The sequence below is a fragment of the Triturus cristatus genome, chromosome 3_1 (assembly GCF_964204655.1).
Source record: "Triturus cristatus chromosome 3_1, aTriCri1.1, whole genome shotgun sequence".
Lineage (NCBI taxonomy): Eukaryota > Metazoa > Chordata > Amphibia > Caudata > Salamandridae > Triturus > Triturus cristatus.
This window is the reverse complement of record NC_140583.1, coordinates 6,961,768-6,989,513: the sequence shown is the minus strand read 5'-3', so window position 1 is coordinate 6,989,513 and position 27,746 is coordinate 6,961,768. Positions and strand designations below refer to the sequence as shown.

The 27,746-nt window shown below is 50.7% G+C and overlaps 1 protein-coding gene across 4 annotated transcripts in view; it reads right to left on the bottom strand.

The window, feature by feature from the left end:
- FNBP4 (formin binding protein 4) overlaps positions 1–27,746 on the bottom strand; it is a 298,745-nt gene that overhangs the window by 8,037 nt on the left and 262,962 nt on the right. For all 4 annotated transcript variants that reach the window (XM_085646515.1, XM_085646517.1, XM_085646516.1 and 1 more), the window contains one exon: positions 23,584–23,741. In XM_085646515.1, coding sequence (XP_085502641.1) covers positions 23,584–23,741 — 158 coding nt within the window. The remainder of the gene's footprint in view (positions 1–23,583; positions 23,742–27,746) is intronic.

Below are 27,746 nucleotides of genomic sequence, written 5' to 3'. Positions count from 1 at the left end.
ACTCCGAACCCCTCCCGGATCTTCTGAAGACTCGGGAGAATGACGGCTCCGTGGACGGGGTCCGGCTCTCTGACGCCCTCACTTCGGAGCAACGCCAGGGCTGCCGGAACCTCCTGCTGCAGTTCGCTACCCTGTTCTCCCTCACCCCCGGGGTCACCCCTTGGTGTTTGCACGACGTGGACACCGGGGACAGTCCCCCTGTCCGACACCGGGCCTACCGCGTACCAGATCGGGTACGGGCCTGCATACAGGAGGAGGTGGCCAAGATGCTCACAATCGGGGTCATCGAGCCCTCGGACAGTCCCTGGGCCAGTCCGGTTGTATTGGTCCCCAAAGCCGCTGCCCCCGGCACCGCACCTGAACTGAGATTCTGCGTCGACTACCGGGGCTTGAACGCTGTCACCCGGACCGACGCTCATCCGATCCCCCGAGCAGACGAGCTGATCGACCGGCTGGGGGCCGCCCGCTACCTCAGTATCTTCGACCTAACAGCAGGCTACTGGCAGATCGGCCTCACACCCAGGGCTCAGGAACGGTCAGCCTTCTCTACCCCCGATGGCCACTACCAATTCAAGGTCATGCCCTTCGGCATGAAGAATGCCCCCGCCACGTTTCAACGCCTAGTGAACCAGGTCTTGGCGGGGCTCGAAGAGTTCAGCGCTGCCTACCTGGACGATATCGCTGTATACAGCCGCCACTGGCCCGACCACCTCCGTCACCTCCAAGAGGTCCTGCAGGCCCTCCAGCGGGCCGGCCTCACAATTAAGGCCGGCAAGTGCCAAATTGGCCAAGGGTCTGTGACCTACCTTGGGCACCAAGTGGGAAGCGGGCTGGTGGCCCCGCTACAACTTAAGATTGCTGCCATCCAGTCCTGGCAGCCCCCCGTCACCCAGACCGAGGTCCGAGCCTTCTTGGGGCTCACCGGCTACTACCGGCGGTTCGTGAAGGACTACGGCAGCATCGTGGGGCCCCTCACGGGTCTCACGTCCAAGAACCAACCGAAGCGGATTAACTGGACCCCCGATTGTCAAGCGGCCTTCGAGAAGCTGAAGGCCGCCCTGTGCACCGCCCCTGTGCTCCAGGCCCCCGATTACGGTCGGGAATTCGTGGTACAGACCGATGCCTCCGACCACGGCATCGGAGCCGTCCTTTCTCAGTTAAACCCCGAAGGTCATGACCAGCCGGTGGCCTTCATCAGTCGACGTCTCCTGGCCCGAGAACAGCGCTGGAGCACCATCGAGAGGGAGGCCTTCGCAGTGGTGTGGGCCCTCAAAAAGCTCCGGCCCTATCTCTTCGGTACCCACTTCCGGGTACAGACCGACCATCGACCCCTGCAGTGGCTGATGCAGATGCGGGGGGAGAACCCAAAACTCTTGCGCTGGTCCATTTCCCTGCAGGGAATGGACTTCACTGTAGAGCACCGACCAGGCCAAGACCACGCCAACGCGGATGGCCTGTCCCGCTTTTTCCGCCTCGACGAAGAGAGTCCCCAAGGAGATGGGTGACTCTCCCCGCCTTCAGCGGGGGGGGGACGCATGTTGGACAGGCCACACGAAGGGCTTGCTCCCTCCCCGCACGACAGGGCCCGAGCTCCGGCCCACCAGGCATAATCCACGAAAAGCACCTGTACCCCGTCTCCCGACGGATCTTCTGCCCTCGGACCTCTACTCATCACGGGGCCCAGCCCCACCGGCTCCCCCGGCCGGTTCAAGCCGCCATCTTGGGCCCTGCACCACGAGGCCGCGTGGCCTCACCCCGACCCTAACCCCGGGCCTGGCCGGCCCCGACATCCCGGCACCACCATCCACCCGGGAGGTGAGCGGACCACTTGGCAGGTCAATAGGAGGACGAAGTGTCAAGAGCTCTTCCCCCGCCAGGTACCGATCGCCTCCAGCCCCCCCCCAGGCGCTGGCTCCACCCCCTGCTGGGTGTCTGGACACCTTCATCCCGGGCCCTCCGACCTCCAAGTGCGAGGGTCCGGACATCAAAGGGCGCCTGCCCTATAACTGGGGCAACTCCGGAGCAGGAAGGCAGTTGTATCCTGGAGTCGAGAGACACCGAGAGAACTCAGCCTTGACGGACTACTGGCGCTGCCGTAGCCCGCTCTTGTGAACCATCGTCCTGCCTGCTGGCGCTGCCGCAGCCTTCTACAACATCCATCCTCGTCGGGACCTGCTGGCGCTGCCGCGGCCCGTTGTAACGACCATCCTCACCGGGACCTGCTGGCGCTGCCGCGGACCATACATCGACCATCTCTCCGGGACCTGCTGGCGCTGCCGCGGCCCGTTGTAACGACCATCCTCACCGGGACCTGCTGGCGCTGCCGCGGCCCGTTGTAACGACCATCCTCACCGGGACCTGCTGGCGCTGCCGCGGACCGTACATCGACCATCTTTCCGGGACCTGCTGGCGCTGCCGCGGCCCGTACCAACTAAGCTCGAGGATTGTGAGCTAATCATCATCTCATCCAACCTACCTGACTGGTAGACAGACTGTCCCGCTACCCCTTACCCTGCTTTGAGAGACTTGAATCGAGGGGACCCCTGAGTCCAGACCTCCTTGTACCATTCAACCGTACCTTAAGAAGTGCTTATAAAGAACACTGAACCTTATCCGTGTGTGGTATCTGTCTGTGGGGGGGGAAGTTACTTGTCTGTACGATCGCTGGAGACGGCTCTCCCCGGAGACCTCTCCTCCTGACCCCGGCCGACCCTCCCGGTCCGTCTATCCTTTCTAACAAGGACTGCTTTGCCCGAAATCTGTTTTTGGAAAGATTTTAGGGCTAGAAAGATCGCCAAGAGCTCCAGATGGTTGATGTGGAGCGATTTTTGCTGTGGCGTCCATAGACCTTGCATTGTGAGGTGTAGGAGGTGCGCTCCCCAGCCGGAGAGCGATGCGTCCGCTGTTAGAATCACCTGAGGAACCGGGTCCAGGAACGGCCGTCCTTTGGAAAGGTTTGTGGTGTTCCACCACTGCAGAGAGTGATGTGTGCGGCCGTCCACCAACACCAGATCCGTCAGCTGACCCTGGGCCTGGTTCCACTGTTGTGCTAGGCACTCTTGAAGTGGACGCATGTGGAGTCTTGCATGGGGCACTATAAATATGCAAGACGCCATCATTCCTATGAGTTTCATGAACACTCTTGCTGGAAGAGAGTGTTGGGGAAGGAATGTTTTGCGTAAGGCTTGAATGCTTGTGATTCTGGCTAAGTTTGGATAGGCAATACCTTTGGAGGTGTCTATAGTGGCCCCGAGATATTGCTTTGTGTGAGATGGTATGAGGTGGGACTTTTGGTAGTTCACCGTGAAGCCTAGCTGGTGGAGCAGTTGGATGGTGCTGTTTGTATGTTGCACACATTGGTGGTAGGACGTGGCTTTTATCAGCCAGTCGTCTAAGTAAGGGAAGACGTGAATGTGTTGACGTCTGAGGTGTGCTGCTACTACTGCTAGGCATTTGGTAAACACTCGTGGTGCAGTGGTGACCCCGAAGGGGAGAACCGTGAATTGGTAATGTTGCCCGTCCACCACGAACCTGAGGTATTTCCTGTGAGAGGGGTGTATTGGAATGTGAAAGTATGCGTCTTTCAGATCCAAGGTTGTGAGAAAGTCTCCCTGGCAGAGGAGTGGGAGGACTTGTTGTAGAGTGACCATGTGAAAATGGTCTGAGTGTATGTAGGCATTTAGAGGCCGGAGGTCCAGAATGGGTCTGAGGGTCTCGTCTCTCTTTGGTATTAAGAAATATAGAGTAGACCCCTAGATTTCGTTGGTTGACGGGGACCTGCTCTATAGCATGTTTTTGCAGGAGTGAAAGTACCTCTTGTTTGAGCAGTGTGGAATGTTCTTGAGACATTGGACGGTGCCTTGGTGGGATATTGGGTGGGGTAGATGTTAGCTCTAGACAGTACCCTGACCGAATGATTTGGGTCACCCATTTGTCCGATGTTATGGACTCCCATACGTGGATAAAGTTTTGTAGTCTGCCCCCGACCGGAGTGGAATGGTCTGGGGGGAGCGGAGGGGAGTCATTGTGCAGGGGGGGGTGGCAGAACGGGTGTTGTTGGTTTTGCCCCTGCCCTTATTGTTGTTACCCCTGTAACCACCTCTCTGATTGCCCTTTGAAAAGGTATTTTGAGGAGGGGACTTGTAGGAGGTAGAGGCGTTATCGGTGGAGGAGCCTCTGCCTGTGCCACGAAAGGACGAGCGTCGAAAGGAACGTTTGGAGGCTTGTGTTTGGAGTGCCCCCATAGACTTTGCTGTGTCTGTGTCTTTCTTCATCTTTTCGAGCGCTTCGTCTACCTTTGGCCCAAAGAGTGTTTCCTGGTCAAAGGGGTGATTGAGTATGGATGCCTGGACTTCAGGCTTGAACCCTGAGATCCTGAGCCAGGCGTGGCGGCGAAGCAGGACACTGGTATTTATGGCCCTAGAAGCAGTGTCGGCTGCATCGAGGGCACACTTAATGGAGGTGTTTGTAATTAGTTTACCCTCCTGTATGAGGTCATGAGCCTTGTGCTTGTATTTTTCTGGAAGGTGCTGCATAAGAGCCTCTAGTTCGTCATAGTGTGCTCTATCATATCGCGCAAGCAGTGCTTGTGTGTTTGCAATGCGCCACATGTTTGCAGCTTGGGAGGCGGTGCGTTTACCAGACGCGTCCAGAAGTTTAGATTCCTTGTCTGGCGGTGGGGCATCTCCTGAGGATTGGGAGTTAGCCCGCTTTCTAGCTGTGGAGACAACTAGGGAATCTAGGGGAGCAGGGCCCTTGATGTAAGCAGGGTCTGTGGGTGCCGCCTTGTACTTCTTCTCTATTCTAGGGTTCAGTACTCTGGCTCTGACAGGGTCTTTGAACACCTCTGTAGCGTGCTTGGTGACACCCTTAAGCATGGGTAAAATGGAAGTAGATTTGTCTTGTATATCAAATGTATCCAGTAGGAAGTCTTCTTCTACTGGTTCACTGTGCATGTCCACCCCATGGTAGTGTGCTGCTCTCTGCACTAAATGATGAAACCCTAAGGAGTCCTCTGGAGGAGACTGCCTTGATGGGTATAGGTCGTCCTGAGGTACATTGGGTATATCAGGGTTATTGTAATCCTCCCATGGATCTGGGGTCCCTGGTGGAGTGGGATCCATTGGGGCGTCCGCCGGGTAATTGTCCGGGTCCCCATCATCCGGATCTGGGGATGGGGCCGGATCGTAGTGAGGTAAAGGTGGCGGAGACCTGTGAGGTGGAGGCGGTGGAGGAGGTGGAGGGGGTAGGGGAGGCGGTGGTGGGGAGGGCACTCTGAGGGGAGAAGTAGCAGAGTCCTTCCTTTTGGGTGGAGGAGGAGGAGCCGGAGCATCAAGGCGTCTTTTCTTGGTAGTTAAAGTCAAAAGCCCAGTCTTTGGATCTTTGGACAAAGTCTTTTGTAAAGGGTCTGGTGTAAACAGAGCCAACGGTGTCGAGTCGTCTGTCGGCACCGATGATTTCGGAACCGGTGGTTTCGATGGTCTGTGTGTGCCATGCTTTTTTGAGGTCTCCGGGTGTTTCGGCGTCGAATGATGTTTCGGCGCCGGAGCGTCGGTGCCGACAGATTTGTGTTTGGTCGGCACCGAGTGTCCAGGCTTCGGCACCGGTGGTTTCGGAGTCGAGCTGGATTTTGCAGTCTTCGGTGCCGGATGCTGTTTTTCGGCACCGGGTGTCGGCTGGCTCGATCCCGAGCTGCCATGAGACTTTGGGTGCTTCGACACCGGGCCCGAAGGTGGGGTGATCGAAGTTTTGGTTTTGGTTTTGCCCAGGCTGGCAGGCGAGGGAGTAACCTGAGTCTCTTTGGTTTTCGGCGCGGGGGTGGGAGGGGGCATAGTACTCACGGCCCGCTGCGCTGGTGTAACGTCCTCCACGTCGGAGTCGTCGGCCTCGGAAGCGCTGACGACGTCTTCCTCCTGCTCGGTGTGTGTTTGCCCCGAAGCTTCGGCGTCGTCTCCGAAGATGTCCGGTGGAGCTGCAGAGGATGAGTGCGCCATGGTGCGTCGAGCTCTTCGATCTCGGATGGTCTTCTTCGATCGAAAAGACTTGCAGGCGGGGCAGTCTCTAGCCTCGTGTTCCGGAGAGAGGCAAAGGTTACACACCTGATGGAGGTCGGTGTGGGGAAATTTAGACCCACATTTTGGGCACTTTTTGAACGGAGTCCTTTCCATCGGCCGAGACCGGAGTCGCGGAGGGCCCGAAGGCCGGTGTCGATGTACGGGATGGAGAAAGTGCCGCTTCGAGAGATGAAGATGATGAAGGAACTCGAAGAATCGAGGATTTTCTGTCGAGGCTGGAACCGTAGAAGTTCGAAGCCGGAGCACGAAGTATCACATCCGAGCCCGATGGCGGACAAAAACAATCTGAGGATGGAGCCGAAGCCCATGCGCAGTACGGACCGAAGGAGGAGTCACCAAACTCGTGACTTCCAAAGACTGTCCAAGAAGAAAAACAAACTGCAAACATCCGGGCCCAACACCAGATGGCGACCTATGCTAAGTGTACAATCTGCAGCTCATATGCCTCGAACAGATATGTTTTTATTTTAGAACCAACAATAGGTATCAAAATATACTTTCTCAGATTGAGATGCTTTCGATAAATACTTTTCAATAGGCAATAGACTTTTGAATATAACAGTTACATTGGTTGCAATAGGCAACGCAATTTCAAACACAATAATACATTGAGCTCAATGGAAATTTCTAGTTAAATGCAATTATTTACTTTAAGGATTACTTTTCAAACCACAGGACTGGATCCTAGATTCAGTCATGGGACAGTTTCTCAAAACAGGTGAGTAAATATGTTTTAATTACTGTTGTGATTTTTAAGCAATATTTTGGCATCCTAAAAGTTGAAACAAACTTTCTAATAAAATCACCAATGTTATCCTATGAGAGGAAATTCACTTAGCAGGTAAGTGGGGTTATGGTTACTTTTTCTAACTCCGTGTTGGATCCTGGAGCCAGCACTAGTGTACCACCTATATAAGCAGTTGAAAGAATGTGTTTTGGTTATACAGGCGATTTTTAACGAATATTTGTAAGTTTGCAAAATCGACACAAACTTTCAGCAAAAACCAGGCAATGTTATCCTATGGAGGGAAATTCAAGTTGCAGGTAAGGAATACGCTACTTACCAGTATGCATCTGTTCTTGGCATGTAGAGCTGCAGATATGTACACTTTTGCATAGATCGCCATCTGGTGTTGGGTCCGGATGTTTGCAGTTTGTTTTTCTTCTTGGACAGTCTTTGGAAGTCACGAGTTCGGTGACTCCTCCTTCGGTCCGTACTGCGCATGGGCTTCGGCTCCATCCTCAGATTGCTTTTCACCAGCAGGGAAATGATGGAGCGTAGTGATAACAGTAAGAAACCCATGTGTGTTGTATCTAAATAAGAGACTGGAACGGATACAGGTAGCCGGGTGGGCGTGTGTAGATCTGCAGCTCTACATGCCAAGAACAGATGCATACTGGTAAGTAGCATATTCCGTTCGAGGCATATGAGCTGCAGATTGTACACTTTTGCATAGATTATATAGCAGTTCCCAACCCTAGCGGCGACCACCGGTATCCGTTGCAGCGGTTTGAAATAGTGTCTTTAGTACAGCCTGGCCCACACTAGCTTGTTTGGAGTGCACATCTACACAGTAATGTTTTGTGAAGGTGTGCGGTGTTGACCATGTGGCTGCTTTGCAGATGTCATCTAAGGGTATGTTCCCTAGAAAAGCCATAGAAGCCCCCATCTTTCTTGTAGAGTGGGCTTTAGGTGGAACAGATAATGTTCTTTTTGCTTTGTGATAGCAAATTTGTATGCACTTAACAATCCACCTAGCTATCCCTGATTTAGAGATGGGGTTACCTTTATGCGGTGGAGAGAAGGAGACAAACAATTGTTTGGTCTTCCTGAAAGGTTGCGTACTTTGTATGTAGTACAACAAAGCCCTTTTAACATCAAGTGTATGTAGAGCCCTTTCCGCAACAGATTGAGGTTGCGAGAAAAAAAACGGTAATTCCACCGATTAAGATAGAAGGGGGAAATTACCTTGGGCAGAAATTTGGGGTTTGTACGAAGTATCACCTTGCTGTGATGTATCTGCAAAAAGGGTTCTTGTATAGTGAACGCTTGTATTTCACTAACCCTTCTAAGGGAAGTGATAGCAATGAGGAAAGCTGTTTTCCAGGTGAGGAACTGTAGCTCACATTTATGCATTGGTTCGAAAGGCGGACCCATTAGCTGTGTAAGAACTACGTTTAGATTTCATACAGGGGAAGGTGGTGCCCTGGGTGGAATTACTCGTTTTAGGCCTTCCATAAAGGCTTGAATAGCGGGAACTCTGAACAGTGATAAATGCTGTCTGTTTTGTAGGTAAGCAGCAATTGCTGCGAGGTGTAAACGGATGGATGAGTATGCCAGGTTACACCTTTGTAGATGGAGCAGGTAGCATATGATGTGCTGTACGGAGACATCTAAAGGGTTGATTGTGTTACGGCAGTAAACAGCAAATCTCTTCCACTTAGCGGCATAGCATGCTCGAGTGGTAGGACGTCTGGCTTCCCTGATAATTTTCATGCAATCAGGGGGAAGGTTAAGGTATCCAAATTCTAAGATTTCAGGAGCCAGATCGCAAGGTTGAGCTGCGCTGGGTCCGGGTGCCTGATTTCTCCATGGTTCTGTGTTAGGAGGCATGGGGACAGGTGCAGTTTTTGATGTGGTACTACCGATAGCTGTAGCAGTGTGGTGTACCACGGCTGCCTGGCCCATGTTGGAGCTACCAGAATGAGTGTGAGGGAGTGCTGCTGTAGCTTCCTTACCACTAACGGAATTAGCGGGAGAGGTGGAAAGGCGTATGCAAATTTGCCTGACCAGTTCATCCATATCGCATGCCTTTGGACAATGGGTGTGGGTATCTGGCGGTGAAGCTTGGGCATTTTTTGTTTTCGTGGGTGGCGAAGAGGTCTATCTGAGGATGCCCCCACTGTTGGAAGAATGGGTGAAGAACTTGTGGATGCAGTTCCCATTCGTGTAGTTGTTGCGTTTGTCTGCTGAGCAGATCTGCCATGGTGTTTTGTACGCCTGGAACGTGCTGTGCCAGGAGAAAGATTTTCTGTGGAATTGCCCATCTCCATATGCTCTGTGCTAAGCGGGAGAGCTGGGGAGAGTGTCCCTCCCCCCTGTTTTTGAATATAATACATCGCAGTCATATTGTCTGTGCGAATGAGGACTGCTTTGGCTGAAATTTGTTTCTGAAAGGATTTCAGGGCTAGAAAGATCGCCAATAACTCCAGATGGTTGATGTGGAGTACTTTTTGCTGTGGCGTCCATAGACCTTGCACTGTGAGGTGTAGAAGGTGCGCTCCCCAGCCGGAGAGCGATGCGTCCGTCGTTTGAATCACCTGAGGAACCGGGTCCAGGAACGGCCGCCCTTTGGAAAGGTTTGTGGTGTTCCACCACTGCAGAGAGTGATGGGTGCGGCCGTCCACCAACACCAGATCCGTCAGCTGTCCCTGGGCCTGGTTCCACTGTCGTGCTAGGCACTCTTGGAGTGGACGCATGTGGAGTCTTGCATGGGGCACTATAAAGATGCAAGATGCCATCATCCCTATTAGCTTCATAAACACTCGTGCTGGGAGAGAGTGTTGAAGAGTGAATGTTTGGCGCAAGGCTTGTATGCTTGAGATTCTGGCTGAATTGGGATAGGCTATAGCCTTGGAGGTGTCTATAGTGGCCCCGAGATATTGCTTTGTGTGGGATGGTATGAGGTGGGACTTTTGATGGTTCACCGTGAAGCCTAGCTGGTGGAGCAGTTGTATGGTGCTGTTTGTATGTTGCACACATTGGCTGTAGGACGCGGCTTTTATGAGCCAGTCGTCCAAGTAAAGGAAGACGTGAATGTGTTGCCTTCTGAGGTGAGCTGCTACTACTGCTAGGCATTTGGTAAACACCCGTGGTGCGGTTGTGACCCCGAAGGGGAGAACCTTGAATTGGTAATGCTGACCGTCCACCACAAACCTGAGGTACTTCCTGTGAGAAGGGTGTATTGGAATATGAAAGTATGCGTCTTTCAAGTCCAGTGTAGTGAGAAAGTCTCCCTGACACAGGAGAGGGAGAACTTGTTGGAGGGTGACCATATGGAAATGGTCCGAATGTATGTATGCATTTAGAGGCCGGAGGTCTAGAATGGGCCGTAGGGTCTCGTCTCTCTTTGGGATTAGAAAATACAGAGAGTAGACCCCTAGATTTTGCTGATTGACGGGGACCTGCTCTATAGCTTGTTTTTGGAGGAGGGAGATCACCTCCTGTTTGAGCAGTATGGTGTGTTCTTGTGACATTGTACGGTGCCTGGGTGGAATATTGGGTGGGGTAGATGTTAGTTCGAGACAGTAGCCTGACTGAACAATTTGTGTCACCCATTTGTCTGATGTTATGGTCTCCCAGGTCTGAAGAAAATATTGTAGCCTGCCCCCGACTGGAGTGGAATGGTCTGGGGGAAGCGGGGGAAAGTCATTGGGCGGGTGGTGTGGCAGAACGGATGTTGTTGGTTTTGCCTCTGCCTTTATTATTGTTTCCTCTATAACCACCTCTCTGATAGCCCTTTGAGAAGGTATTCTGAGGAGGGGACTTGTACGAAGTAGAGGCGTTATCGGCAGAGTAACTTCTGCCTGTGCCCCGAAAGGAGGAACGACGAAATGAGCGTCTAGGGGTATGGGATTGTAATGCCCCCATAGACTTTGCCGTATCCGTGTCCTTTTTCATTTTCTCCAATGCTTCGTCCACCTTTGGACCAAATAGGTGTTGTTGGTCAAAGGGGTGATTTAATATAGATGCCTGGACTTCTGGCTTAAACCCTGAGATTCTGAGCCAGGCATGACGACGAAGCAAAACACTGGTGTTTATCGCTCTCGAAGCTGTGTCTGCTGCGTCGAGGGCACATTTAATTGAGGTATTGGTGATGAGCTTTCCCTCCTGTATTAGCTCATGAGCCCTGTGTTTATGTTTGTCTGGGAGGTGTTGCATGATAGCCTCCAGTTCATCGCAATGTGCTCTATCATAACGTGCAAGCAGAGCTTGTGTGTTGGCAATGCGCCACATATTTGCGGCCTGCGACGCAGTGCATTTACCAGACGCATCTAAGAGCTTTGACTCCTTATCTGGTGGGGGAGCCTCCCCTGAGGATTGAGTGTTAGACCGCTTCCTAGCTGTGGATACCACCAAAGAGTCCAAGGGAGCAGGTCCTTTAATATATGCAGGATCTGTGGGGGCTGCTTTATATTTTCTCTCTATCCTGGGGTTTAGTACCTTAGCTCTGACTGGGTCCTTGAACACCTCTGCAGCATGTTTGGTTACCCCTTTTAGCATGGGCAATATTGCTGAGGCCTTATCTTGTATATCAAAAAAGTGTCCAGTAGGAAATAGTCCTCAACTGGCTCGCTATGTAATTCTACCCCATGGTAGTGTGCCGCCCGCTGTATTAAGTGGTGGAACCCCAGGGAGTCCTCTGGAGGAGACGGCCTGGATGGATAAATGTCATCCTGAAGCATATCTGGCACATCGGGGTTGTGGTAATCCTCCCATGGGTCTGGTGTCCCTGGAGGTGTGGGGTCTATTGGGGCGTCTGCCGGGTCATAATCTGGATCTCCATAATCAGCGTCTGGAGATGGGGTCGGAGAGCGGTGAGGCAAAGGTGGTGGAGATATGGGAGGTGGAGAAAGTGGAGGAGGTGGTGGAGAGGGTACTCTGAAGGGGGATGTGGCAGAGTCCTTCCGTTTTGGCGGTGGAGGAGGATCTGGCTTGTGTAAATGTCTTTTTGGAAGACAAAGTTAAATGACCAGTCTTTGGATCCTTTGTTAAAGTTTTTTGATAAGGATCAGGCGCAAATAGTTCTTGTGGCACCGAATCATCTGTCGGTGCCGATGTTTTCGGAGCCGAGGGCTTCGATGGTTTCTCCATGCCATGCTTTTTCGGGGTCTCCGATTTCTTCGGTGCCGAGGCGGTCTTCGGCGCCGGAGCGTCGGTGCCGAGGGACTTATGCTTATGCTTTATCGGCACCGAGAGTGCAGGTTTCGAGCTCAATGACTTCGGAGCCGAACTGGGCGTGGTTTTCTTCGGTGCCGAACGGTGTTTTTCGGCACCAGGAGTAGGCTGGCTCGAGCCCGAGCCGCCGGGAGACTTATGATGCTTCGACACCGGGCCCGAAGGTGGGGTGATAGAAGCTGTATGTTTGGTTTTCCCTAGGCCCGGAGGCGAAGGTGTAACCTGAGTCTTTCGGTGTGGGTAGGGGAGTTGGAGGTGGTAAAGTACTCACGACCCTCTGCGCCGGTGTTATCTCCTCCAGGTCAGAGTCGTCGGCCTTGGAAGCGCTGACTAGTTCTTCCTCCTGCTCTGTGTGCTGCTGCCCCGAAGCTCCGGTGTCGTCTCCGAAGATGTCGGGTGGATCCGAAGATGTCGGGTGGAGCCGAAGTCGATGAGTGCTCCATAGTGCGTCGAGCTCTTCGATCCCGGATGGTCTTCTTCGATCGAAAAGACTTGCAGGCGGGGCAGTCTCGAGCCTCGTGTTCTGGAGAGAGGCAGAGGTTACACATCTGATGGAGGTCGGTGTGGAGAAATTTAGACCCACATTTTGGGCACTATTTGAAGGGAGTCCTTTCCATCGGCCGAGTCCGGAGTCGAGGGAGGCCCGTAGGCCGGTGCCGATGTCTGGAATCGAAAAGTGCCGCCAAGAGAGATGAAGAAGATGATTTGTCTTAAGAATCTCGATGGACGAGGATTTTCCGTCGAAGGTCGAACTAGAAAGGTTCGAAGCCGGAGCACGAAGTATCACATCCGAGCCCGATGGCGGAAAAAAACTGAGGATGGAGCCGAAGCCCATGCGCAGTACGGACCGAAGGAGGAGTCACCGAACTCGTGACTTCCAAAGACTGTCCAAGAAGAAAAACAAACTGCAAACATCCGGGCCCAACACCAGATGGCGATTATGCAAAAGTGTACAATCTGCAGCTCACATGCCTCGAACAGTATGTTCTTGTTACTTTTGTAATCCAGTGCTGGGCTCCTAGGTTCAGCACTGGTACATCTATGTTAAACAGGTATGTTATTACGTTTTTATAGTTGGTGCGATTTTTAAAGAATTTGTAGTTTGCAAAAATCGACACTTAGAAGAAATTTCACAGAAAATAGTCAATGGTTTCCAATGGGAGAAAATTTGGTTAGCGGTAAGTACGGTTGTAATTAATTTTCAGGGTCAGTGCTGGGCACCAGGATCCAGCACTGGGATCTCTCCTGGTAGCAGGTGAGTACTTTCATTTTCGTTACTCAGTTGATTTTAGATTAATATTTTAAAGTTTGGGAACTCCACATTTAGAAGAATTTCCAAGTGAAACCAGTCAATGTTACCCTATGGAAGAAAAGTGAGTTATCGGCTTTTGGGTAAGTACTCGACTGGCAGAGTTAAGGTTCTGGGCATAGACTCGGGGGTCTTCCAGGGTCAGGTAAGTACAGTGGTTACACCCTCAGCAGCACAGGGGCAGCCGGGTGCAGAGTGAGTTAGGCCCAATGTTATCCTATGGGAGGCAGGGAGTGTGAGAAAGTGCCATCTTTCTTGCATGGTAGGCCCCCACTTTTTGCTGAATGTACTTTGAGTGTGCCCTGGGCTCCTGCCAATCAGGTACCCAGGGCCTATGTTCCTTCCCTAAAAAGTGTGCTGAAACCTAAACCCAAATTAGCAAACCCTGGCCACATGTCAGCCCCTGGTAAATGGTACACTAGGTACCCAGGGCCTTGTGACCATGGAAGGCCCCTAAGGGCTGCAGCACTTATTGTGCCAACCTTAGAGGCCCTGTACCCTGACACATACACACTGCCCTTGCAGGCTGAGTGTCTGGGTACAGAACAAAACAGTCGACATGGCGCACATCCCTGTGTGCCATGCCCACAACACACTGCCCTGGCATACATCAGCCATCCCTCTAGCTGGGTGCCCTATGCCAGTGGTGTGGGTACAGATGCATGAGCCCTGTGCCCCTACAGTACCCAGGTCCATTCCTGGGCACTGTAAGTGCAGTGCTGCCATTCAAGAGTATATGGTGCTGGGAGATCGTCAACACGTAGTCCACAGCACCATGAGGGCTCCACTGAAGACAGAAGTTGCTGAAGATAGAACAGTTTGAAAATGCAATAAAAATTGTACTTTGTTTGATTTACAGGGGAGCGGTAGTATGCAACACTTAGCAAAGGCAGTACATTGGAATGAATAGGCTTTTTCAGTAAATTACAGGCGAGTTACTTTTTACGTTACTTTTCTAACTAAGTGCTGGATACCTAGATTCAGCACTGGGACATTTCGTGAAAACAGGTAATTACGTTTTGGTTATTCGCATGATTTTCAAAGAACATTTTCAGTTTTTAAAACTCCACACTTCGAAACTTTTTGGGGAAAAAGTGTCAATGTTATCCTATGGAAGGAAAACAGGGTAACGGATCACAGGTAAGTAAACGACTGTGGGAGTTAACGTTCTGGGGTTAGTCTCAGGGGTCGCCCAGGGTCAGTGATGCACTGTTGCACCCTCAGCGACACTCGGGCGGCCGGGTGCAGACTGTTGAGGCCTAATGTTATCCAATGGGGAATAGGGGGCCTCCGGTTGGTGGCTGCTGGCAAGCAGGCCACTGGGTTGTGGGAGCAAAGCTCCTAGGGTTAAGGTCAGGGCGAATGGGGAAACAAAGTAGTACAAAGGGCGCACCCTCAGTGGCACTGGGGCAGCAAGGTGCAGAGTGCTGATTCGACATCGGGTGCCCTGAGTTTTCAAATCGAAGATGTTAAAATTGAGACGATACTTGTCGAATGGGGAACCGCGATCAATAAAAATACCGTCGAGGATATGGATTGCGCATCAAAGGGGTCCGAGAAACTGTGCCGGAGCTCAGAAATACACATCTGAACCAGATAGCGGAAAAAAGCAATCTAAGGCTGGAGTTGATGCCTATGCGCAGAATCACCGAAAGGAGTCACCTACCTCGTGACTGGAAAGACTTCTTCGAACAAAACAAAGTGCAAACATCCGGACCCAACACTAGATGGCGATCTATGCATAGCATGTTATCTACAGCTCACATGCCTTGAACAAAGTGTTATCGGTTTTGAGGTAAGTATTTGGTAGTGGGAGTTGAGGTTCTAGGGGTAGACTCAGGGGTCCCTCAGGTCCAGGATGTACTAATTGCACCATCAATGGCACTGGGGTGGCCGGGTGCGGAGGTCCAATGTTATCAAATGGGGAATAGGGGGCCTCTGGTTGGTGGCAGCTGCAGAGCAGGCCACTTGGTTGTGGGAGCAAAGCTCCTGGACTTAAGCTCAGGGCAAGTGGGGAAACAAAGTTGCACCAAAGGTGCACCCTCAGCAGCACTTGGGAGGCCGGGTGCAGGGTGCTGTTTCGACGTCAGGTACCCTGTTTTCCATGGGGAACCTCCGGTTTGCAAAAGCACTGCAGGCAGGGTGACGAAGGACTTCTGGGTGCGACCACCACTTGGAGGTAAGTTGGGAAGTTAAGGGTTGGGTAGGCACCGTCGCTTTGGGCACACAAGGTAGGGGGCGTCTGGTGCAGGGGTGGCTTTTGGGGGTCGGATCTTCTTACCAGCTCCTGGTCGCGGTTAGGGGGGCCTTCTGGATTTAGGCTGCAGGCGTCAGCTGGAGGCAGGTCAGGGGTTGCCGTATCTCGGGTCAGGATCGCCGAGGTGACCTCCTGGTGGGGTGTTTCCACTCGAGCTGGGTTCGGCGGGTGCAGAGTGGGCTGGATTCACGGTCTATGGTTGGCACCAGAAGCTGCAGTTTGAACAAGTCCAGTGTTCACAGGAGATTCAGTCTTGGAAGTGAAGGCAGGCAGGTCCTCCAGGGTTTTTGAGGTTGCTGGCTGCAGGACACCGGTATTTTTCAGGAGCAGGGTCGAGGGGAGAGACCTGTAAGGCAGGGGCCAAGTCAGTGGGCGTCGTCCTCTTGTTAGCTCTACGTGGCTCTTCAGTCCTTTTCTTGTAGTTTCTGGATCTGAGGAAGCAAGTTTCAGGGTGCCCCCTAAATACAAAATTTAGGGGAGTTACAAGTAGGTAAAGGGCAGGGACCAATGAGTCCATTCCCTGGGGTGGCTACACCACCTATTCCGCCCCTCTACAGAGGGTGGGGGGCAGGAGCCGGTCCCTGGTTGGCTGGGTCCACTTATCCTCAAGATGGGGGAGACTCGAGGTTGTGCTTCACCTCGCCTCTCCCACCTGAGGGGTGGAGTTGGCAGAGATGGGCACACCTCTTCCTCACTTGTTTTCCCGCCGGGTCTCCCGCCCAAAGTGAGAGGTAGAACCAGTGGGGACCAGTTGCTGAAAGCAGCAAATGGTCTGGAGAGGCTCACAAAGGCGGTATGCCTTTGAAGCTTCCCCTTCGTGAACCCGGCCTATCCTGGGGGAGAAGGCTTGGCAAATCGTCCCAGGATGTGCATTGATTCAGGCCCCAGAGAGCAGAAGGTTTCGACCCAGGGTTCCAGAAACGTCTGGTGGTGGCAGCCTAGGCAGCCACTTAGTCAGGTCACTAGAAGTTGGTCGCGTTTCAGGGGGCAACTCTAAGATGCCCTCTGTCGTGCATTTTACATTAAATTCCACACTGACATCAGTGTGGGTTTAATGTGCTGAAAGGTAAATGCTACTTACCAGTATGCATCTGTTCTTGGCATGTAGAGCTGCTGCAGTCACATTATTGCATTAGATCGCCGCCTAGTGTTGGGTCCGGATGTTGCACGTTGTTGTCTTGGAAGAGTCTTCGAGATCTCACGAGATAAATGACTCCTCCCCTGGACTACAGTGCGCATGGACAGCTCCTCCATCGTCAGATTGTTTTTTCGCCATTGTGGCAAAGATGGAGGATAGTAATAGAAAGAAAGGTGTTCATGTAAATGTATCTAAATAAGATAGTACTGCAACTGTGCCCGGCACCAGGGAGGAGGGTGGGCATGTGACTGCAGCAGCTCTACATGCCAAGAACAGATGCATACTGGTAAGTAGCATTTACCGTTCGAGGCATATGAGCTGCTGCAGTCACATTATTGCATAGACTGTATAGCAGTTCCTCCTCTAGTGGTGGTTACCGGTGGCAGTTGCAGTAGTTTGGAAAAGTGTTTTAAGGACAGCCTGACCTACAGAAGCTTGTTGTTTGGCTTGCACATCAACACAATAGTGTTTAGTGAAGGTATGTATGGTAGACCATGTAGCTGCCTTACAAATGTGTTCTAAGGGGATATTCCCTAGAAAAGCCATGGATGCCCCCATTTTGCGCGTGGAATGTGCTCTTGGGGGAATAGTTAATGTGCGTTTAGCTTTTTGATAACATATTTGTATGCACTTAACTATCCATCTGGCTATCCCTGCCTTTGAAATAGGGTTACCCTTATGAGGTTGACAGAAAGACACAAACAACTGTTTTGTCTTTCGAAATGGTTTAGTTCTGTCTATGTAGTAGAGTAGAGCCCTTCTGACATCCAGTGTGTGGAGTGCCCTTTCCGCTACTGACTGTGGTTTTTGAAAAAAGACAGGTAACTCAATTGATTGGTTAATGTGAAAACTAGTTATGACCTTTGGTAGGAATTTAGGGTTTGTCCTGAGAACTACCTTATTTTGGTGTATTTGCATGAAAGGTTCTTGAATTGTCAGTGCCTGCAATTCACTTACTCTTCTCAGTGAAGTGATCGCTATTAGAAATGCCACCTTCCATGTTAGGAACTGTAATTCGCAAGAATGTAGAGGCTCAAAGGGTCGACCCATAAGTCTAGTAAGTACAATGTTAAGATTCCAGACTGGAGAAGGTGGAGCTCTTGGAGGGATTACTCTTTTGAGTCCTTCCATAAACGCCTTAATAGGTGGTATGCGGAAGAGAGACACGTGTTGTCTGTTCTGGAGGTATGCTGCAATAGCCGCCAGGTGTAATCTGATAGATGAATATGCTAGATTACATCTTTGTAAGTGTAGCAGATAACAAATTATGTTTTGGACAGAAGCGTCTAGTGGATTGATTTGATTATTTTGGCAGTAAATAACAAATCTTTTCCATTTGTTTGCCTAACAGGCTCTGGTAGTGGGACGTCTTGCCTCTTTGATGATATTCATACAATCAGGAGGCAGGTTAAGGTATCCGAACTCTAAGACTTCAGGAGCCAGATTGCTAGGTTCATTTGATTGGGGTCTGGGTGTTGTATCTCTCCATGGTTCTGTGTGAGTTGTTTTGGAGAGAGGTGTAGTCGTTGATGAGGGACGACAGAGTTCTAGGAGTGTTGTGTACCATGGTTGTCGTGCCCATGTGGGAGCAACTAGGATCATTGTAAGTGTTCGTTGCTGTAGTTTGCGTACCACTAATGGAATGAGTGGGGTTGGCGGAAAAGCGTACGCAAATCTGCCTGACCAGTTCATCCATATCGCATTGCCCTTCGACTGCGGGTGCGGGAACCTGGCGGCGAAGGATGGGCATTTTGCGTTTTCCTTTGTGGCGAACAGATCTATGTCTGGGTGTCCTCATGCATGGAAGAAGGAGAGTAGGACTTCCGGGTGAAGTTCCCATTCGTGGATCTGTTGACTGTGTCTGCTCAATAAGTCTGCAATCTGGTAGTTTACTCCTGGGAGATGTTCTGCTAGAAGATGGATGTTTTGTGGAATGGCCCATCTCCATATCCTTTGCGCTAGTTGTGATAGCTGCAGAGAGTGTCCCCCCCTGTTTCTGTATGTAGAACATTGCTGTCATATTGTCTGTCCGGACTAGGACCGTCTTGTTGAAAGGCCTTCATTGCCTGAAATATTGCCAGTAATTCTAGGTAGTTTATGTGGTGTATCTTTTGGTGCGGTGTCCATAGACCTTGCACTGTATGTTGAAGTAGATGGGCTCCCCACCCTGTGAGTGATGCGTCTGTTGTCAACACTACCTGTGGCACTGGCTCTTGGAACAATCGCCCTTTTGAAAGGTTTTGTGTGTTCCACCATTGCAGAGAGCGATGGGTACGACTGTCTACCAACACTAGGTCCTTTAGTTTCCCTTGAGCCTGGTTCCATTGTGTTGCTAGGCATTCCTGTATGGGACACATTTGTAGCCGAGCATGTGGGACTATGAATATGCAAGATGCCATCATGCCTATGAGTTGCATAAACACTCTTGCTGGCAAGAGAGTCTGAGGTTGGAATTTTTGGATCATTGCTTGAATGTTCTGTATCCTGGCTGGAGCTGGGTAAGCCTTTGCTACTGTGGAGTCTATCGTTGCTCCCAGATATTGCTGTATATGGGAGGGTTGTAGATGGGATTTGGGGTAGTTGAGGGAAAATCCCAGATTGTGTAATAGATGGATTGTGGTCACAGTGTGCTGCAGACATTGGTGATGTGATTCGGCCTTTATCAGCCAATCGTCTAGATATGGAAACACATGAATATGTTGTCTCCGTAGATGTGCCGCCACTACTGCTAAGCATTTTGTGAACACCCTTGGTGCTGTTGTTACCCCGAAGGGTAGGACTTTGAATTGGTAGTGCTGTCCCTGCACTACGAATCTGAGGTATTTCCTGTGTGCGGGATGAATGGGTATGTGAAAGTATGCGTCTTTCAGATCGAGCGTGGCGAGAAAATCGCCTTGCTGTAGTAGTGGTAGTACTTGGAGTGTGATCATGTGAAAATGATCGGAGTGTATATAGTGATTGAGGGGACGAAGGTCGAGAATGGGCCTGAGGGAGCCGTCTTTTTTGGGGATTAGGAAATAGAGGGAGTAAATTCCCTTTCCTTGTTGCTGCAGGGGAACCGGTTCTATAGCGTGCTTTTGTAGCATTGCTAAGACTTCCTGTTGTAATAGTATGGTATGTTCCTGTGACATTGGCCTGTGTTTGGGTGGTATGTTGGGTGGGGTAGATGTAAGTTCCAGACAGTAACCAGAATGGATAATTTGCTTCACCCACCTGTCTGTTGTGATGGATTCCCAGACAGGTAGGAACCGTGATATTCTGCCTCCGACTGGTGTTAAGTGGTCTGGAGGCAGGTGTAGGAGGTCACTGTTTGGGAGTGGTGGAGGTACGGTTGTTGTTGTTACCTCTGCCTTTAGTATCGTTTCCTCTATATCCTCCTCTGCCTCTGTGAAATGTGTTTTGAGAGGTAGTTTGGAAAGGTTGAGAGGTTTGTGTGTTATTCCCTCTCCCTGTACCTCCATAGGAGGATCTACAAAAGGAACGTTTGGATTGATAGGACTGCAGTGCACCCATAGATTTAGCGGTGTCAGTGTCCTTTTTCATCTTGTCTAGTAGGACATCTGTTTCAGGCCCGAACAGGAAATCGTGGTTAAGGGGTTGATTGAGAATAGTGGTTTGCACCTCTGGTTTGAAACCGGATATGCGAAGCCATGCGTGTCTTTTTAGCATTACGCTAGTATTGACTGTTCTAGAGGCTGTGTCAGCTGCATCTAGAGCACACTTTATCGAGGCATTAGTGATGAACTTTCCTTCTTGGATAAGATCAGTTGCCTGTTTATATGGGTCAGGGAGATGTTGTAGCAGCTCCTCTAGTTTGTCATAGTGTGCCCTGTCATATCTAGCTAACAATGCTTGTGTGTTAGGTATTCTCCAGGTGTTGGCTGCTTGTGAAGCCACCCTTTTCCCTGATGCCTCTAGTAGTTTGGACTCTTTCTGGTGGTGCGGCATCGCCAGTGGTTTGTGAGTTTGCCCTCTTTCGTGCGTTGGCAACTACTAAAGAGTCCAGCTGTAGTTGACCCTTGATGTATGTAGGGTCGGAGGGTGCTGCTCTATATTTCTTTTCCAGTCTAGGGTTGAGTATTCTAGCCCTAATGGGGTCTTTGAATATTTCTAGTGCATGTTTTAGAACCCCTTTGAGCATGGGTAAAGTGCGGACACTTCTTTCTGTGGTTGGGAAGGCGTCCAGCAAGAAATCCTCCTCCAGAGGGTCAGCATGCATATCTACCCCGTGGAAACTAGCAGCCCTGTCCACTAACTGATGAAATGCAATGGTGTCATCAGGAGGGGATGGTTTTGAAGGGTATGGTGTGGGGTCTAGAAGAGGTGTGTTATTGTCTGGTGAATATGGGTTTCCCCATGTGTCCAGGTTGGGATTTGGGTCATCAGGAACGTCATAAGTATCCTGAGGATCATTATCTATGTTGTCATCCGGGTCCCCAACAGGCTGTAGAGGCATGGGGGTGTGTATGGCACATAAGGCAGAATAGGAGAGAGGAGGAGGGGTGACAGGCCTAATAGGAGAAGTAGCAATGTCCTTCCTTTTTAGAGGAATAGGAGAGGGTAAGGCAGGATGAATTTCTCTTGTGGAGCACTACATGACCTGTGTTAGGGTCTATGATGATTCTTTTCTGTTTTGGATCGACAGGATCCGGAAAAAACAGCTCCTCCTCTGTATTTGGTGGTTTCGGCACCGAAGATTTTTGGTGTTTTTTGCTGGGAGACGAAGGATTTGTAGGCTTCGGCTTCGACTTATTTGGCTCGGGAACCTTGTTTTTGTTCGGTTCGGGAGCTTTGACTTCGACGTCCTTTTTTGGATCGACCGTTTTCTTGGGTTCGATCTGTTTTTTAGGCTCGGTGACCTTTTTGGAGTTTAGTCTTTTTCGGGTCGATATTTTTCTTGGGATCTACCTTTTTCGACTCGAGAAGCTTCGGCTCGACGTTTTTGGGAACGGTCGAGTCTTTCTGCGCCGGAGCCGGATGTGTTTTTCTCGGCGCCGAAGGCATTTTGGGTGTAGGGAGATACGGTTTGCTCAGTCCCAAGCTACCGGAAGGCTTTTCTGTTATCTTCGGAGCCGGGTCCGAGGGTGGGGCTTCCGAAGGGATGTTTCGATCGTGACGAAGGCCTTGTGGCGATGTCGTGACCGGAGCCTTATGTGGGGTGATTGGGACACGGGCATCGGTACTCACGTGCTGCCCCGATGGGATTGGGTCATCTGAGTCCGATTCTTCGACTGTGACTAGCTGTAGATCGTCCGAGTCCTCGGCATCCGAGGGGTCGAAGATATCGCCCGGTTCAGGTGCCGCTGCTTGCCGATGCATCGCTTGTCGATGGGCCCTTCGGTTCCTGATTGTCTTTTTGGAACGGAAGAGTGCGCAGGCTGAGCAGTCTTTTCTATGCTCCGGAGATAGGCATCTGTTGCACACCGGGTGATCCGTGTGTGGGTATTTAGCACCACACTGGGGGCATTTTTTGAAGGGGGTCCTTTGCATGGGCCCGAGGCCCGAGTGGGGTCGATAGGCCCAGAGGCCTGCGTCGATGGAAATATGAGAAATAAAGTCCCGGAAAGTTCTAGGGTATCGACCGGAGAGCAATCCCGTCGAGATACTTGGATTTGCTGTGAAGAAAGTTGAGAACTTCGGAGTCGAAGTTGGCGTCGCAGAAGTACATCCGAACCAGATGGCGGAAAAAAACAATCTGACGATGGAGGAGCTGTCCATGCGCACTGTAGTCCAGGGGAGGAGTCACCTATATCGTGAGATCTCGAAGACTCGAAGACAACAACGTGCAACATCCGGACCCAACACTGGGCGGCGATCTAATGCAATAATGTGACTGCAGCAGCTCATATGCCTCGAACAGTTTGATTCCAAACTTCCCAGTCTTCAGTGCAGCCATTATGGTGCTGTGGAGTTCGTAATGACAAACTCCCAGCAGTATATACTCTAAATGGCAGCACTGCACTTACAGGACCCAGGAATGGACCTGGGCACTGTAGGGGTACAGGGCTCATGCACCCGTTCCCTCACCACTGGCATAGGGCACCCAGCTAGAGGGGTGGCTGATGTATGCCAGGGCAGTGTGTGTTGTGGGCATGGCACACAGGGATTTGTGCCATGTCAACTCTTTTGTTCTGCACCCAGACACTCAGCCTGCAAGGGCAGTGCGTTTGTGTCAGGGTACAGGGCCTCTAAGGGTGGCACAATGGGTGCTGCAGCCCTTAGAGGCCTTCCCTGGTCACAGGGTCCTGGGTACATAGTGTACCATTTACCAGGGGCTGACATGTGGCCAGGGTTTGCAGATTTGGGTTTTAGGTTTCAGCATAGGTTTTAGGGAAGGAACATAGGCCCTGGGCACCTGACTGGCAGGAGTCCAGGGCACACTCAAAGTACATTCAGCAATTCAGCAAAATATGGGGGCATACCATTCAAGAAAAATGGCACTTTCTCACAATCCTACACACCCAAAAATTCTACAAACATTGAAAACGCCTTATAAAAAGTGACAGGGATACTCGCTTCACAGAGAAGATGCAAACATCGTCACGTGGAGCATACGGACACCATCTATCAACGTGCAAGGATATGGCTTAAAAGAAAATCTTGTGGATCCAGGGAGCACATGGGAAATAATGTAAGGAATCTGCAGCTGCAACATAATGTAAGGAATCTGCAGCTGGTGGTCTATAACCGATCTAGTATTCTAATCCCAAGACAACAGTAGTAAACAAGAGTGCACACTGAGCACCGAAATAGAAACCTCTGACTGCCCCCGGCACTCATGAAACTTCAACAGAGCTTGGGCTCCCAACTCTGTTCTACATAAGATCGTGTGAAGTTAGGACTTACGTAACCAGCTGCTGCTGCTTCCACTCTTCGATACGCTTGTGCGACAGCACCTCCCGGTCCTCCTCACTGGAGCTAGAGTTCTCTTCTTCATCCAGCTCCCGCTGGATCGTCTGCCACTTCTGCACAAGGGAAGGCATCTTCGTTTTACTCTTCTTTATCTGAAACAGACGGACCATTAGTTAAAAAGATGCATGCTCAGGAATAAAGAACAAGAACCACCATTATGGCAATGGGGGTGTGAAGGGGCAGAAACCACTGTGGGGTGGGTATGGTAGGGCGGAAAACAGCATTTCAGAAATCATTAAAAGTGTGGGTATGAGGGAAAGACCGAAGTCGCCACGCTGTTGGAACTTTAGGGGTGGTGGTGCAGCATTAAAAGTGTGGGTATGAGGGACAGACCGAAGTCACAAAGCTGTTAGACGTTTGGGGCGGTGGTGCAGCGTTAAAAGCTTGTAGGTTTATAACTTGGGCCCAGAAGCGAGACACGTCTGGTTTTCAATGTGTGATCTAATGCTTCGGGTCAGATATTTTATTTACCTGTAATGTAGTCACTATTTCTAAAAAGTAAAGTAAAAACAAGTAGTCTGTCCAGTCTATTTCTATCCAATGTATACACTACTTGAGCAAATCCTGCTGCCTGGCCAAGTTATGCTTAAGTACATTTTTGGCCATTACGTTTGAATGTACCAGAATTTAGGCACTCCGAACGGGACTGTTCAGTAACCAGACTACCCTAGCAGGGCACTAGAGTGTGAGCTGCTCATGAGCCACCAAGATCTTGTAAACCAGCAGATCAGTGTCGACACAAAAACTGTAGTTTAACTTTCCCACTGTACACCATTCCTCACTGTGGGAAGCAGTACCTGCCCTGGTGAAGCCTCACAGAGCACAGATGAACAGGAGGGAAGTCAACTGTTTTTTGTGGGGAAACTCCGCTACATGCTCACTTTACTTCCCTCTAAGGAAAGATTCTAAGTAAAAGTTCTGACTGGAAATGGATTGTTATGACTTTCAAATCCACTACCACCTTTTAATGTAAGCCATTGACTTCTCCGTCAGTTTCTACAGCAAGGATATTTCCCCGATTCATAAAGTCACCCTGCCGGACACATCCTTATACTCTTAGATTGAGCTTATTTCACAAAAGGTTTATTTTCATTTCTACCATAGGAACATTTTCTAATGATAAATCTAAGAAAAACCAGGTTTGAAAATACAGTATCCAGAAAAAAAATGAGGGCTGCTTCTTTAAATGTAGTCAGTCCAGCCAACTTCAGCTCAGCCATTAACGAGAAGTCCTTTACCTCTGGGGAATTGTATGTAAATTGTAAAATAGCAGGAAAAGGACAAGGTCAATTATGAATTTGTGACTGTGAGAAAGTGGCTCTGTATATACTGTTCCCAAATAGGTACAGTGTGTACAGAGTCCACAGTCCCCAGAGGTTTGGCAGAGGCTAAAGTTAGATATAACCTTACTCCCTAAAGTGGTAGCTTGGTCGAGCAGTAAGGCAGTATCAGAGGACAGTGTAAAGCATTTGTTGCACACACTCAGTCAGCAAATGGTCTCACACACTCAATAACTGAACTCTAGGCCAATGGTTTATATATAAAGAAATATAGGTCTGTTTTATTTTAGAACCAACAATAGGTATTAAAATATACCTTCTCAGAACGAGATGCTTTATATAAATACTTTTGCAATATGCAATTGGCTTTTGTAGAAAGTTACAAGTGGTTGCAATAGGCAACACAGTTTTAAACACAATAATGCATTGAGTTCAATGGAAGTTTCAAGTTAATTGCAATAGTGTAGAGGTTACACTGCCAGGGACACTCGGGCGGCTGGGTGCAGGGTGCTCTTGAGCCTTCGGGCGCTCAATTGATTTCAATGGGAAATCTCCGGTTTAGAAAAAGACTGCAAGCTAGGGGATGAAGATTCTTCAGGTACCACCACCACTTCGAGAGGTAAGTTGGGTAGTTAGAGGATAGGTAGATACCCAGGAGTTGGGCACAGGGGGCCGCAGGGGTGCCTTTTGGTGTCGGGAAATCTTAACCTGTTGATCGCAGTTGGGGGGGCACCTGGTTCTGAGGCTGCAGGCTTCTTCAGGAGTGTCGAGGGAGGTCCTTGGGTGCCGGACTCGGGGTCACAGTCGCCATGGGGTCGTCCTCGTGGTCGTTCACTGCGGAACAGGCCAGGCTTGGCGGGTGCAGAGTGTGTAGGGTTCGCGGTTCCGGGCTGATGCAAGGGATTAGAAGCAGATTTTGAGTAGAGCCTTTACTCATGGGAGTCCCAGGTGCTTAGAGCCAAAAGTTAGCCAGGTCCTCCGGGGTTTGTGAGGTTGCTGGCCACAGGAGGTGCCGGGCGAGGGTCGACAGGCCGGTAGGGCTGGGGCCAAAGCAGTTGGGGTCTTCCTCTTCTTAGCAGCTGCAGGGTAGGTCTTCTTTCTTCTTGCTCTTTACATTTCGGAATCTGGTGAAGGAAGGTTCAGGGTGCCCCTAAATACTAGATTTAGGGGCGTTACAGGTAGGTAAAGGGCAGGGACCAATGGGTCCCTGTCCTGGGGTGGGTACACCCCCTATTCTGCCACTCTTCTGTGGGAGGGGGGGGCAGTAGCCTAGTCCTGATTGAGTAGGGCCTTCCATCTTCAAGATGGCGAGCGCCCGAGATGTGCTTCACCTCGCCTCCCCCACCTGAGGGGTGGGGTTGGCAGGCTGGCATATCCCCTGTCCTTATTTGGGGTTTCCGGCCAAGCTTCCCGCCAGAGTGGGGGGTTGCAGTGGCCTGGGGAAGCTCACAGAGGAGGCATGCCTTTGATGCTTCCCCCTGCCCATCCTGGGGGAGGAGATTTAGCACCTCGCCCAGGATGTGCATTGTTGCAGACCCAGGAGAGCAGGGGCTCTCCTACCCAGGGGTCCAGCAACATGTCTGCTGTGTGGCAGCCTAGGCAGCCTCAGAACAGACGTGGGTTGTAGGATAGGTTTAAGGGGGCACCTCAAAGATAGCCTCTGGGGTGCTTGGTACATTAAATCCCACACTGGCATCAGTGTGGGTTTAATGTGCTGAGAAGTTTGATACCAAACCTCAGTTTTCAGTGTTGCCATTATGGTGCTGTGGAGTTCGTGTTTGATGAGCTCTCAGCACCATGTACTCTTAAATGGCAGCACTGCACTTAGTGCCCAGGAATGGACCTGGGTACTGTAGGGGCACAGGGCTCCTGTGCCCACACCACTGGCATAGGGCACCCAGCTAGAGGGGTGGCTGATGTATGCCAGGGCAGTGTATGTGGTGGGCATGTCGACTGTTTTGTCTTGAACCCTGACACTCAGCCTGCAAGAGCAGTGTGTGTGTGTGTGTGTGTGTGTGTGTGTGTTAAGGTACAGGGCCTCTAAGGGTGGCACAATGAGTTCTGCAGCCCTTAGAGGCCTTCCCTGGTCACAAGGCCCTGGGAACCATTTACCAGGGGCTGACATGTGGCCAGGGTTTGCCAATCTGGAGGTTTTTGTTTAGGGAAGGAACATAGGCCCTGGGCACCTAATTGGCAGGAGTCCAGGGCACACTCAGTCAAAGACCAGGGGCTGACATGTGGCCAGGGTTTGCCAATCTGGAGGTTTTTGTTTAGGGAAGGAACATAGGCCCTGGGCACCTAATTGGCAGGAGTCCAGGGCACACTCAGTCAAATTACATTCAGCAAAAAGTGGGGGCATACCATGCAAGAAAGATGGCACTCTCACAGTGGCGGATAGTCCGGCTGGGAAAGAAAAATGTTACTTGCCTGTAAGCAACTGTAGATCACATGCGGAGACTACTCCTGTCATCTAGCGTTGAGCTCAGATGTGCACAACTTCTTTTTCTTCAAAGACAACTTTGAGGGACTAGGTATTGTGCGTCCCCTATCACTGGTAATGCACATGGGCATAGGTTCCAATGCTAAAACATTTTTGCCACATGGCGGGTTAGGATGAAAATTGAGAGTAAAGAAACAGAAGAACAATTGTTACTTACCTGTAAACAGGTGGTTCTCCAGTATTGGTGTCTTTCATAGATTCACATGCTTGAATATTCCCCGTCGTCGGAGTGGGAGTCCCACGGTAAATAAAATAGCAATATATATAGTCATAATATACCTAAATAATACCATAAATAAAGCTATATAGGTGTAAAA